The sequence below is a fragment of the Bos indicus x Bos taurus genome, chromosome 3 (assembly GCF_003369695.1).
Source record: "Bos indicus x Bos taurus breed Angus x Brahman F1 hybrid chromosome 3, Bos_hybrid_MaternalHap_v2.0, whole genome shotgun sequence".
Lineage (NCBI taxonomy): Eukaryota > Metazoa > Chordata > Mammalia > Artiodactyla > Bovidae > Bos > Bos indicus x Bos taurus.
Window position 1 is genome coordinate 94,244,210 of NC_040078.1, and position 15,097 is coordinate 94,259,306.

At 39.4% G+C, this 15,097-nt stretch overlaps 1 protein-coding gene across 4 annotated transcripts in view; it reads right to left on the reverse strand.

Moving 5' to 3' along the window:
• ZFYVE9 (zinc finger FYVE-type containing 9) overlaps positions 1–15,097 on the reverse strand; it is a 182,476-nt gene that overhangs the window by 94,663 nt on the left and 72,716 nt on the right. For all 4 annotated transcript variants that reach the window (XM_027537254.1, XM_027537257.1, XM_027537256.1 and 1 more), the window contains exon 3: positions 1,302–1,407. In XM_027537254.1, coding sequence (XP_027393055.1) covers positions 1,302–1,371 — 70 coding nt within the window. In that variant the 5' untranslated portion in view covers positions 1,372–1,407. The remainder of the gene's footprint in view (positions 1–1,301; positions 1,408–15,097) is intronic.

The following is a 15,097-nucleotide window of genomic DNA, read 5'->3' on the forward strand; positions in this document are numbered from 1 at the left end:
TGGGGTCACAAAGAGTCAGACACGACTGAATGACTAAACAGCAACAACAGAGATTTTTAAAAAACAGTTCAAAACAGGACTTCCCTCATGGTACAGTAGACGGGAGTCTGCTTGCCAATGTAGGGAGCATGAATTCAATTCTTGGTCCAGGAGCATTCCACATGCTGCAGAGAGACTGGGCCCATGAGCCATAAGTACAGAGCCTGCATGCGAAAACTACTGAAGCTCACGTGCATAGAGCCTGTGCTCCTCAACAAGAGAAGCCACTGCAGTGAAGAGTAGCTTCTGTTCGCCACAACTAAAGAAGGCCCACACACAGCAATGAAGACCCAGAGCAACCACAAATTAAAAAAAAGAAAAAGTTCAAAACAAATGATCAGCACAGTTGCAAAAAATGTGGCTTCTGAAATCATTCTCCTTTTAAAGGAGTTATTTTTGGTAAGCAAACATAATATTTCAACTAAAGCAACAATTTTTACTGACTCAACAGAAATATTTTGCAAATCAACTATATAGAAAATATTCTACTAGAACCTACAAAAGTTGCAAAGAGACCGAGGTAAAGAACTATAATTTTATTAATGAGAGTCAGTGGTGTTCTAGAGACAGTATTCACATGATTAAGTGTAACATTTGTGTAGATGACAAAAAACTGTGATACAAGCAGGGAAGAAACCAGAGAAGAGAGTGAGAAGATACTTGTATAAATGATCCAAACTGAAAGGATAATACACTTTCCACTTTATATTTATAAAGCCCATCTACATACATCTAATAAAATCCCAAAATAATAAGTTTCAAATTTACATGAATCAGGAGTTAGCCTAGGGTTATGGGTTAGCTTAGTATCTGGCTGCTGCTAAGTCACTTCAGTTGTGTCCGACTCTGTGCGACCCCATAGATGGCAGCCCACCAGGCTCCCCCGTCCCTGGGATTCTCCAGGCAAGAACATTGGAGTGGGTTGCCATTTCCTTCTCCAATGCATGAAAGTGAAAAGCAAAAGTGAAGTCACTCAGTCGTGTCCGACTTGAGTGACTCCATGGACTGCAGCCTACCAGGCTTCTCCATCCATGGAACTTTCCAGGCAAGAATACTGGAGTTGGGTGCCATTGCCTTCTCCGTAGTATCTGGCACATAGGGCTAAAAGAATGTTAGTTCTTCCTCTGAATATTAATATATAATACTATCATCAATAAGGCATTGGACCCAACCTTCTCTGTTTTAGTACTGCATCCTCTTATAATCCCACATTTTCTGTATCATAAATACATTCAAATAGTGTCACCAAACTAAATCCTCACCTTCGTTTTGTTCAAATTCATCTAACACCTTGTCCAGGTTGTAAGCTTCTGCTTGAAAGTAATTCTCCATCGGTGAGAAAACACCACTCAAGAGACTTATTTAAATCTAGAAAAAAGATCAAACTTTATTATACTCCCAATTATTAAAATATAATTTATAGATATTACAACTGATAAAACAGAAATACAAAGGAGCATAACAGACTACTATGAATAAGTATATTCTAATAAATTGGACAACTCAGAATAAATGAATAAAGTCCTAGCCACATACATCCTACCAACACTAAATCATAAAAAATAGAAAATATGAACAAACTGATTACTAATAAGGTGATTGATTAGATCACTATTTAAAAACTACCCCATAATATACTCTGTGATGCCAAATTATACTACAAAGCTACCGTAATTATAACAGTATAGCACTCATACAAAAACAGACACATAGATCAATGGAACAGAACGCAGAACTCAGAAAAAAACCCACACTTGTATGGACAATTAACCTATAGCAAAGGGAATGGGGAAAAGACAGCTCTCCAATAAATGGTGTTGGGAAAACTGGACAGCTACATGCAAAAGAATCAAACTGGACTACTTTCTTATACCATATACAAAAACTCAAAATAGATAAAAATACTTGAATATAAGATCTAAAGCCATAAAACTAAAAGAAAACATAGGTAATATACTCTTTGACATCAGCCTTAACAATATTCCTTTGGATACGGCTCTTTAGCCAAGAGAAACAAAAGTGAAAATAAACAAATAGAACTACATCAAACTAAAAAGACTTTGCCCAGCAAAAGAAACTATCAACAAAACAAAAAGGCTGCCTACTGGGAGAAGATCTTGCAAATGATATATCCACCAAGGGGTAAATATACAAAATATACAAAGAACTCATATAGCTCAACATCAAAAAATAAACAACCACATTTAAAAGTGGGTAGAGGACCTGAAAAGATATTTTTCCAAAGAAGACATAAGATGGCCAACAGGTACATGAAAAAATGCTCAACATCACCAATCATCACGGAAATGCAAATCAAAACCACAAAGATATCATCACACCTGTCAGAATGGCTATCATCAAAAAAGAAAACAAATAATAAATGTTGGTGAGAATGTGGAGAAGAGAGAATCCTTGTGTACTATTGGTGGAAATGCAAACTGATAGAGACACTACAGAAAGCATGGAAGCTCCTTAAGAAATTAAAAGTATAACCACCATATAATCCAGTAATTTCATTGCTGGGTATACATCCAAAGAAAATAAAATTGCTAGCTGGAAGAGAGTCTGCACCTCCATGTTCACTGCAGCATTATTTACAATAGCTAAGCCACAGAAACAATCAGATCAACATATTTGCAGTGCATCTACTGTATGCAGGGTACCGGGATCAACTGAAGTCTCAGATAGGATCCCTAACATCAAGAATCTTATCATTTACTTAATGATAAACAATACTAAATGAGAAAATTTAAACAGTAATCAAAATGATTTTCATAACAACACAATGCAAGAAACTAAATGATTAATCTGTCAAAATTAACACATTAGTATTACAGAGAAAGTACTACACAAGTTCAAGAATGGACCAGCTCATCAGTCTGGATGGTCAAGGAAGGCATTATTTATGGATCTGAGCTGGGTCTGGAAGGATGGATAAAATTGTAATAGTCTTCTACATGGGAAGATGCACAAGTGAAATTTCAAACAGGGAGAGACATACTAGGAATGGGCAACTATTGAGGAATCAGTGAAATTGGAACAAGGATTTATTTACATGGGTAACAGCAGGACACAGCTGTAGTGACAGGCATTATATTATGGAAGCCCTGGAATGTAAATTTGAGAAAGGTATTGTTTATACTTTAAGCAACAGTAAGAATTACAGCATAATGGACAAGAACATAAACTCTAGGACTAGACCGTCCAACTTCTAATCCTAGTTTCTAATTCACTTACTACTTGACCTTAGGGAACTTACTCAATTTGTGCCTACGTGCATGCTCAGTTGTTCAGTTGTGTCCGACTCTTTTTGATCCTGTAGACTGTAGCCTGCCAGTCTCCACTATCCATGGAATTTCCAAGGCAAGAATACTGGAATGGGTTGCCATTTCCTTCTCCAGGGGATCTGTCCGACCCAAGGATTGAAACCACATCTCTTGTGTCTCCTGCAGCAGCAGGCCGATTCTTTACCACTGAGCCACCTGGGAAGTCTAGTATTCAAATTACCTGTGACTTAATTTTCATCTGCAAAACTGAGTAATAACAGTACATACCTAAAGATTAAATAAATTAACATAGATAACACATTTAAAATACTGTCTCATGCATGATAAATGCTTCATCAGTAATTATTTAAGTTTTTAAGCCTTGGAGTTGATCCTTTGATTATAAAATAAATAATCTAGCAACAGTGATTACACAGGCTAATTTTCAGTCCTATCCTCCCTTCCACTAATATTTACTGAGCACCTATTATATGCAGACACTATGCTTTGTGCTGGAACCCTACTTGAATATACACTTCTTCAATGTCTCATGCTCCTTTTCTCTTTGAGACCTTTTATCTGTCTCCAATACACACACTCCTTGCCAAAATAGTGGGCCAAAAAGTTTTATCAGTTTTGTCTTTAACTTCATTTAGCTTCCCTGGTGGCTCAGAGGTTAAAGAATCTGCCTTTAATGTGGGAGACCTGGGTTCGATCCCTGAGTCGGGAAGATCCCGTGGAGAAGGAAATGGCAACCCACTCCAGTAAACTTCATTTAAAACAATTTTGTTAAATTGTATTGTGACAGCTGTCATATCAAAGTGCACTTTAAAAAAAAAAACACATCAAAATTGGTGAATTTTGGGGAAAACATTATAACATTGAAGATGGAAGGGAAAAAGTAACATTTTTGGCATACTACGCTTTATTATTTCAAGAAAGATAAAAACACAACTGAAATGCAAAAAAAGATTTGTGCAGTATACGGAGAAGGCTCTATGACTGATCAATCATATCAGAAGTGGTCGGTGAAGTTCCGGGCTGGAGCTTTCTCGCTGGATGGTGCTCCACGGTTGGGTAGATCAGTTGAAGTTGATGTCAATCAAAATGAGGCATTAACTGAGAACAATAAATGTTAATACCACACAGGAGATAAACCAGCATATTCAAAATATCCAAATAAAGCCTTGAAAATCATTTGCACCAGCTTGGTAATGTTAATCACTTTAATGTTTGGGTTCCACATAAGGTAAATGAAAACTTTCCTGACTGTACTTCTGTGTGTGATTCTCTACTTAAAAGATAAAACGTTATGGTTTTAAAACAAATTGTGATGGGTGATGAAAAGTGAATACCGTACAATAATATGGAATGGAAGAGATCGTGGGGCAAGAGAAAGGGACCACTAACCACACCAAAGATGGTTTTCATCCATAGAAAGTGATATCGTGTATATAGTAGGATTGGAAGGGAATCTTCTACTCCTTCTGGAAAACCAAACAATGAACCAACAAGTACTGTTCCCATTTGGACCAAATGAAAGTGGCACTCAATGAAAAACATCCAGAATTAGTCAACAGAAAGCACATAATCTTCCATCAGGACAACATAAGAGTGAATGTTTCTTTGATGACTAGGCAAAAACTAGGAGCAAGGACACTTGTTCCTTGGGAGAAAAGCTATGACAAACCTAGAAAGCCATTACTAAAAAGCAGAGACCTCACTTTGTCAACAAAGGTCTGTATAGTCCGAGTCATGGTTTTTCCAGTAGTCACGTATGGATGTGAAAGTTGAACCATAAAGAAGGCTGAATGCTGAAGAACTGATGCTTTTGAAGTGTGGTGTTGGAGAAGACTCTTGAAAGTCCCTTGGACTGCAAACCAGTCAATCCAGTCAATCCTAAAGAAAACCAATCCCGAATATTTACTGGAAGGACTGATGCTGAAGCTAAAGCTCCAATACTTTGGCCACCTGATGTGAAGAGCCGACTCATTAGAAAAGAACCCGATGCTGGGAAAGAATGAAGGCAGGAGGAGAAGGGGATGACAGAGGATGAGATGGTTGGATGGCATCATCAACCCAATGGGCAGGAGTTTGAGCAAGCTCTGGGAGATGGTGAAGGACAGGGAATCCTGGCATGCTGCAGTCCATGGGGTCACAAAGAGTTGGACACGACTGAGCAACTGAACAACAAGGCAAAAACTGTTACAGCTTGGCTGGGAAGTCCTGATTCACCTGCCGTATTCACCAGATAGTGCACCTTTGAATTTCTATTTATTTCAGTCTTTACAAAACTTTCTTAATGGAAAAAATTTTAATTCCCCAGAAAACTGTAAAAGGCACCTGGAACAGTTCTTTACTCAAAGAGATAAAGTTTTGAGAAGATGGAATTATCAAGTTGCCAGAAAAAATGGCAAAGGGGAGTAGAACTAAACAGTAAATATGTTACTCAATAAATTCCCTGGTGAAAATGTAAAATGTGTCTTCTATTTTTACTTAAAGCCTGAAGGAACTTTTTGGCCAACTCTACATCTTTAGTTCTTAACTCAAATACTACTTTCACAAGAAGTCTTCCCTGAATCCCTAGAAAAGGTGATATCTCCTTATAATCTCTCAAAGCACCCTTACCTTTCCCTTTATAATAATTATCACAGTCTTATTATAAATATACATTGGTGTGATTATTTGATTAATGTCAGTCTCTCCCACCACACCATAGACACCACAAGGCACCCACTAAACTGCAGTCAAATGCTCCATCCCTGAGCTGTAATCCCAAGACACCCCCTAGACAGTGTTCACCACGTAACTGTCACAGAACCTAATGTGGCACCTATTTCATAAACACCTGTGAAATAAACAAACAGTATAAACAGCCATTCAAGAAATTGTATTGAACTCCAATTATAACTACTGATTCAGGCAAGCATCAAAAATGGATACCTAAAACCTTTAGGTAAACAGTGGGGAAGAAAATTTTCACAATGCCTCAAAATACCATTCTATAGATGATTTATTAGTCCCAAGGGAGAAAATGGACATTTACAGTGAAAAGATGCAGTAATCACTCCCTTAACCAAATGAAAAAGTTTAGCATCACCAACAGTTTAACAAGCTGACAATATGCATCTCCTGATGTGATACGATAAATTTAAAACATTTACCTACAAGGTATTCTTTCTCAAATTGTTCAATATGAATTGAATCATGCAAAATTAGACAAATGTAGAATGTGAGGCATTCTAAGACAACGGTCCTGAATTCTTCAAAAAATTCAGTGTATTCAATTCTGAGTTGAGACAGACTAAAGAAATGAAATAACCAAATGTTATGCATGAATAGTAACTGGATCAAGGAAATATACATATAAAATACACAGCAAAAAAATGACATTTAAGGGATAATCAGGGGAATTTGGACTATACATTAGTGATACAATGAATAAATAATCATTTTCCTGGATGTGATAAGTATTTAAATTTTGTAGGAGAATGTCTTTACTCTTAGGAGACACCTACTGTATCTATTTGGGGAAGTTACGTTATTTGCAACTAACTTTCAAATAATTCAGGAAAAAAATATGTGAATGTCAGTGTGAGTGAGTGGCAAGGGTGAGGGGGAGAGGAGAAAAGTGCTCAAGAAAGAGGCAAAACGGTAGAAATTAATGAACCTGGTGATGGATATTTCTGTACTGTTCTTCATTGTATATTCTTCATTATACTATTCCTTCAACTTTTCTACAGGCTTGAAATTTTTCAAAAGAAAAGGAAAAAAAGTGTACTGAGCTTGTGGTGGAAAACATTCCTTTCTACTTAGAGTACAGAAATTCTAGATAAAACACATTATTTTTAAAGAGTTCATACAGTGAAATTCAAAACCAAGAAAGAAATATGCCATTAACAAATAAGCGATCAAGCCACAGCAATGAGTGAGAACTGAAGGGTAGCAGTCACGGAGGTTACAAAACTAGACATCAACCTTCAGACCCAGGATCTGAAAGCTAGAAAGTACGATGGGAACCATTGGCTGTAAACTTCTAGAGGTTTCTGCATTACAGAGGGCCAGACTGGGCTCTCTGCATAAAGCCAGGAGCTGAAGGAAAAACTGCCCCAAGTGGCCCCAAGACTCAGCAATGGTGCCCGATGGAAAAAAGTGCCAATAAAATCAACCTTCAGAAATTAGAATTCATAGCCTGCCCCTCCCTCAGGATTGATAATGATACTAAGTTTTCCCATTCATGAACATAACATGGTTTATCTCTATCCTTGCTCAGCTCTTCTCTTCCTGTGACTTGTAATAATGTTTTTAATTTTAAGAAGTCATTAAATATGTGACAGTGGAGAGAGAAGAATTCACATGACAATAAAGGAGAAGCACAAGGGAGATATCTGTGGTGACAGAAACATGCTGTATCTTTAATTGCAATGGTGGTTACACAAATCTGCCTGTGATAAACGGGACAGAACTATATACATTCATGAATATGCACACAGCAGCACTTTTCATAAGAGCAAAAGGGTAGAAACAACCAAAATATCTATCAACCGATGAATGGACAAATAAAATACTAATTTCCTGGATTTTATATTTTCTCTAGTTGCATAAGATGTAACAAATGAAAAAAACTGTAAATGAAGGATACATAAAAACTATATTATTTTTGCAATGTCCTGTGAATTTATAGTTACTTTAAAATAAAAGGTTGAAAAAATAAAAATAAAAGGGAAAAATTATTAACAGTTCAATAAATAGGGAGCAGATGAAGAGGGCATCTGTGTATGGGGGGAGTCAGAGCCCAAGATGGCAAGCAGATGTCCTTACGTAGGGGTGGCCCAGCATAATGTGTCACAGCCCCAAGAAGGAAGGAAACTGCCTGTGCAGCACAGCCCAGCGTGGGTTGTTAAGAGTCCCAGAGAGGTGAGGAAGGCATCCACATGAAGGGGATGGTCTGGCAGAGAGACAGCATAGTGGGTAAAATGGCTTCACATGCAGGAAGGGTGAGGAGGAGATATAAGAGGGCAGTCCAGGGTGGCAGGTCACAGCCTGAGCAGAACTGGAAGGACCAAGGGAGAAGACAGTGATAGGGCACAGATTACATGCAGAGGGATGCATCGGATAAGCGATGACATAAAGGGTAATAGGAAGAAGGTTTCTCACTGGTGGAGAAGGGGTTAAAACAGGGGAAAACTGAGAACTAGAAAGTACACTGCAATGTACATGTGGAAAAAGAGAAAAATACAAAGAACCCTGCAGTGTTGGTTTGGAATCCGAGTTGTCAGTTTGAGCTCATGGATTTCAATAAGCATACTTATAGTAGTAAGTAAACACAGTTTTTGTATTCAATAAACATATTTCTGGCAATAAACACAGATCTAAGTGTGTGTGTGTGTACACATATATTCAAAGAACCTTGAAGCAGAAGATCCCCACCTCCACTCCATGTAGCAATGAGCATACCTAGCACCAGATTTGATTTATAAATATTGTTATTCACTAAAAGAAGCAAGGGCTCCACAGGAAAATGTCTGATTCTAAGCTAAAGTAGAAAAAATATAAGAACTTTGATGAGGATGGAGAGAAACATAAACCCTCACACACAGCTGGGAAGAAAGTAAAATGGTGTGGCAACTTTGGAAAACAGTTTGGCAGTTCCTCAAAAAGTAAAAAAGAATTAACCACATGGCATAGCTATTCCACTCCTAGGCTTATTTCCAAGAGAAATGAAAACATCAGTTCAGTTCAGTCGCTCAGTCATGTCCAACTCTTTGTGACCCCGCGAATCGCAGCACCCCAGGCCTCCCTGTCCATCACCAATTCCCGGAGTTCACTCAGACTCATGTCCATCGAGTCGGTGATGCCATCCAGCCATCTCATCCTCTGTTGTCCCCTTCTCCTCCTGCCCCCAATACCTCCCAGCATCAGTCTTTTCCAATGAGTCAACTCTTCATATGAGGTGGCCAAAGTATTGGAGTTCCAGCTTTAGCATCAGTCCTTCCAATGAACACTCAGGACTGATCTCCTTTCGAATGGACTGGTTGGATCTCCTTGCAGTCCAAGGGACTCTCAAGAGTCTTCTCCAGCACCACAGTTCAAAAGCATCAATTCTTCGGCGCTCAGCTTTCTTCACAGTCCAACTCTCACATCCATACATGACCACTGGAAAAACCATAGCCTTGACTAGACGGACCTTTGTTGGCAAAGTAACGTCTCTGCTTTTCAATATGCTACCTAGGTTGGTCATAACTTTCCTTCCAAGGAGTAAGTGTCTTAATTTCCTGGCTGCAATCACCATCTGCAGTGATTTTGGAGCCCCCCAAAATAAAGTCTGACACTGTTTCCACTGTTTCCCCATCTATTTCCCATGAAGTGATGGGACCGGATGCCATGATCTTCGTTTTCTGAATGTTGAGCTTTAAGCCCACTTTTTCACTCTCTTCTTTCACTTTCATCAAGAGGCTCTTTAGTTCCTCTTCACTTTCTGCCATAGGGGTGGTGTCATCTGCATATCTGAGGTTATTGATATTTCTCCTGGCAATCTTGATTCCAGCTTGTGTTTCTTTCAGTCCAGCGTTTCTCATGATGTACTCTTCATATGAGTTAAATAAGCAGGGTGACAATATACAGCCTTGACGTACTTCCTTTCCTATTTGGAACCAGTCTGTTGTTCCATGTCCAGTTCTAACTGTTGCTTCCTGACCTGCATACAGATTTCTCAAGAGGCAGGTCAGGTGGTCTGGTATTCCCATCACTTTCAGAACTTTCCACAGTTTATTGTGATCCACACAGTCAAAGGCTTTGGCATGCATTCACACAAAAACTTATCTGTGAATGCTCAGAACAACATTATTCATAACACCAAGAGTTGAATATGATCCAAAGATCTATTAATTGATAAATGGATAAATAAAACATGGTATGATATATTAACCGAATATAATAGTGTATGATAATTTAAATGGATAAAGTATTGCTATATGCTATAACATAGATGAAACTTGAAAATATCATGGTAACTGAAAGAAGCAGACACAAAAACCTACAGATTACATGATTCCATTTATATGAAATGTCCAAAATAGGCACAGAAACAAAAAGTAAATTAGTGGGTTGCCAGCAGCTGGGAGGAATTGGAGGGAAATGGGAGTAACTGCTAACAGATACAAGATTTCTTTTTGGAGTGATGAAAATGTTCTGGAATTAGATAGTGGTGATGACTCCAAGACTCTGCAAATATATAGAAACCACTGAACTATATATTTTAAAAGGGTGAATTTATGGTATGGTATGTGAATTACATTTCAATTAAACAAAAAAGAAAACAGAAGTGTCCAAAAATGATGGGGACATATCAAAGGACACAGAAATCAGCTTGAAGGAGATTTCACTGACCTAACCAGAGACATTCTAAACATCAATGTAAACAACGGTAGCAACAGATTATAACCATTGGATAAAAAAAGAAAGCCATGAGTCTTTACAACATAAGTGAATGAATTCCAAATATAATGAGGAATGGGGTGTTTATATAGTTTCAAAATTCCTCTCCACAAAAATACTAATTACAAAAAAAAAGGAGTCACTTCTGAAGCAAATCTTGGCAGATGTCACCTTTCATGAGTGATCAGAGTGAATGAACATCATCAGTAATGGGACAAACAAACTTCATGCTCCCTGACAGATCGCAATAAAAAGGACACAGCAATGTCCTCACTAGGGGAGGTTGGGAGAGGATTTGGGGGGTGGGGTAGGGTGACATGAGGTATATGGGAACTCCCTGTACTTTGCTCAATTTTTCTCTGAACCTAAAACTGCTCTTAAAAAAATAAAGTTTACTGAAGAGAGATCAAGGTAGTGAAGCAGGAGAACAGTGGAATTCACCTCCCTCCAAAAACACATCAAAAATACATCTCCATGTGGAATCACCTCATTGAACACTAACTGGAGACTGGCAGAAAGACTCTTCTACAACCAAGGCTATAGGAAACATCCACGTGGAATCAGGTAGGAAAGGAACAAAAGTGATCAGGTCGGGGACTGTGTGCTTGGGAGGGGACTCAGAAGAGGAAGGGGATTTCACGGGTGGAGAACCTCCCTGGGCAGTGAGCTACTGAAGGCACATACTGGGAGCCACAGCCCAGGGGTTCGATGCCAGGAAGACAAGCCCCTTGGCTGGTGGAAGGGCTGGTGGTACTAACAGAAGGGCTGTGGGAAGCACACGGGGAGCACACATACTCTTGCTTACTCCCAAAACAGGGTGGGGAGGCCAGACTGAAACTGCATGAAACACTGGCTGCTTTCCCAACTAAATGAAACATGTGATCCCAAACTCAGTACTCTTGACCAAAAAGGACATTATTTGCACATCTGGCAAAACGAGAAAGGTCTGACAACTGGATGGTGGTAATGCATCAAAGTTCATTCCCTAATTTGATGGCTGTGTTGTAGTTATGTACAAAATACTTTTTTGAAAGGAACAGTTTCAAACATGGCAGGGGATGCAGGTAGCAACTTACTCTCAAATGGTTCAAAGAAAAAAATTCTCTGTACTATACTTGCAAATTTTCTATAAACCTGAGATAGTTTTTTGTTTTTGTTTTTTTTAGTTTAAATGCCCTAAAACTATTATATTTTAAATTTCCAGGGTACTTTCTTTTTCTGATGCTTTTTATGACATCTTGATCTTACTTCATGGATATAATTCTTTTCTTACTTCTTTAATGTAATTACCTACAATTTGGTCTGACCTTTTTTCTTTTTCCTAAGCCTTCTGTTTCCAATACTATTTCCTCTAAAGTTCCTGTTTTGTGTTTTGATCTCTGTCTTTCACATTGGATGCTTTCCTTAAAATGCCTCACATTGAACAAATGAAGTACCAAAAGCCAATTGGAAGCTCTGCATGTGTGGCTTCTCAGCTGGAAGGCTTCCACTGCATGGTGACTGGGGGAGAACAAAGCTATTTCATTGGGAGACCTCCAAATGTCAGTATAACTAGGTCTTTTCTTTGGACTCCTGAGAAGAGTCATATAATCTCCTATAAGGGGGTATAAAGATGTAATACCAGGTAGTCACTGTCTGAAAGAAGAAAAGAAGATGGGAAGGGTCTCTCTTTAATATATAGGATTTCCCTTTATCCTCCTGCTTTTACTTTGGATCTTCATCCTTTGGTCTCTCTTATGTCTCACATCCCCAAGTCTTAACCCTCTTTAGTTTCATTTTCCAAGGAAAACCTGCGATCTTGGAGCAGACTTTTCATTGTATAAGATGGACCTTTCAGAGAGTTCAAATCTTATCTCCCTTTATGTCCACCTCTTATTCAAAATGAAAGTCACTAAATATCATATATGTACAAATAATTGTTGAACAACATGGGTTTGAACCATGTGGGTCTATCTATATATGGATTCTTTGAATAGTAAATATTATAGTAATACATGATCCACTGTTGGTAGAATCCACGGATGCGGAACCTCAGATATGGAAGAATTATGTATATAGGAGGGAGGGCGGTATGGGCCAGGCTACCCTCCCTGGCTTCTGCTGTCTGGTTAGACTCCAGCCGGAGCCATTTATAACTGCTTTTGGGTCATAGTCTTCTCTGGAGAACCTGAATTGCCTCAGACAACAATTCTCCAAGTTTCCACTTGGTATTCTCCAAACTGTCTGTTTACCAGGATTTAGAGGGGTCCATGGAGAACGCAATGGCACCCCACTCCAGTACTCTTGCCTGGAAAATCCCATGGACAGAGGAGCCTGGTAGGCTGCAGTCCATGGGGTCTCGAAGAGTCGGACACGACTGAGCGACTTCACTTTCACTTTTCACTTTCCTGCATTGGAGAAGGAAATGGCAACCCACTCCAGTGTTCTTGCCTGGAGAGTCCCAGGGATAGGGGAGCCTGGTGGCTGCCGTCTATGGGGTCACACAGAGTCGGACACGACTGAAGTGACTTAGCAGCAGCAGCAGCAGCAGCAAGGAGCGGTGGCTGTGTGGGCGCAGGAGGGCCAAGAGGAGGTGGCTGTGAGGAGACACCCCTCCTCCAAGATAAGGAGCAGCGGCCGTCCTTTGCTGGAGCAGCCCTGAAGAGATACCCCATGTCCAAGGTAAGAGAAACCCAAGTAAGACGGTAGGTGCTGCAAGAGGCCATCAGAGGGCAGACACACTGAAACCATAATCACAGAAAACTAGTCAATCTAATCACACTAGGACCACAGCCTTGTCTAACTCAATGAAACTAAGCCATGCCCTTTGGGGCCACCCAAGACGGGCAGGTCATGGTGGAGAGGTCTGACAGAATGTGGTCCACTGGAGAAGGAAATGGCAAATCACTTCAGTATTCTTGCCTTGAGAACTCCAAGAACAGTATGAAAAGGCAAAATGATAGAATACTGAAAGAGGAACTCCCCAGGTCAGTAGGTGCCCAATATGCTACTGGAGATCAGTGGAGAAATAACTTCAGAAAGAATGAAGGGATGGAGCCAAAGCAAAAACAATACCCAGCTGTGGATGTGACTGGTGATAGAAGCAAGGTCTGATGCTGTAAACAGCAATATTGCATACGAACCTGGAATGTTAGGTCCATGAATCAAGGCAAATTGGAAGTAGTCAAACAGGAGATGGCAAGAGTGAACATCTAGGAATCAGTGCACTAAAATGGACTGGAATGGGTGAATTTAACTCAGATGACCATTATATCTACTACTGTGGGCAGGAATCCCTTAGAAGAAATGGAGTAGCCATCATGGTCAACAAAAGAGTTAGAAATGCAGTACTTGGATGCAATCTCAAAAATGACAGAAATCATCTCTGTTCGTTTCCAAGGCAAACCATTCAATATCACACTAATCCAAGTCTATGCCCCAACCAGTAATGCTGAAGAAGCTGAAGCTGAACGGTTCTATGAAGATCTCTAAGACCTTTTAGAACTAACACCCAAAAAACATATCCTTTTCACTATAGGGGACTGGAATGCAAAAGTGGGAAGTCAAGAAACACCTGGAGTAACAGGCACATTTAGCCATGGAATACGGAATGAAGCAGGGCAAAGACTAATAGGGTTTTGTTTGCCAGGAGAACACAATGGTCATAGCAAACACCCTCTTCCAACAACACAAGAGAAGACTCTACACGTGAACATCACCAGATGGTCAACACCGAAATCAGATTGATTATATTCTTTGCAGCCAAAGATGGAGAAGCTCTATACAGTCAGCAAAAACAAGACCAGGAGCTGACTGTGGCTCAGATCATGAACTCCTTATTGCCAAATTCAGACTGAAATTGAAGAAAGTAGGGAAAACCACTAGACCATTCAGGTATGACCTAAATCAAATTCCTTATGATTATACAGTGGAAGTGAGAAATAGATTTAAGGGACTAGATCTGATAGATAGAGTGCCTGATGAACTATGGAAGGAGGTTCGCGACATTGTACAGGAGACAGGGATCAAGACCATCTCCATGGAAAAGAAATGCAAAAAAGAAAAATGGCTGTTGGGGGAGGCCTTACAAATAGTTGTGAAAAGAAGAGAAGTGAAAAGCAAAGGAGAAAAGAAAAGATATAAGCATCTGAATGCAAAGTTCCAAAGAAAAGCAAGGAGAGATAAGAAAGCCTTCCTCAGTGATCAATGCAAAGAAATAGAAGAAAACAACAGAATGGGAAAGACTAGAGATCTCTTCAAGAAAATTAGAGATACCAAGGGAACATTTCATGCAAAGATGGGCTCAATAAAGGACAGAAATGGTATGGACCTAACAGAAGCAGAAGATATTAAGAAGAGATTGCAAGAATACACAG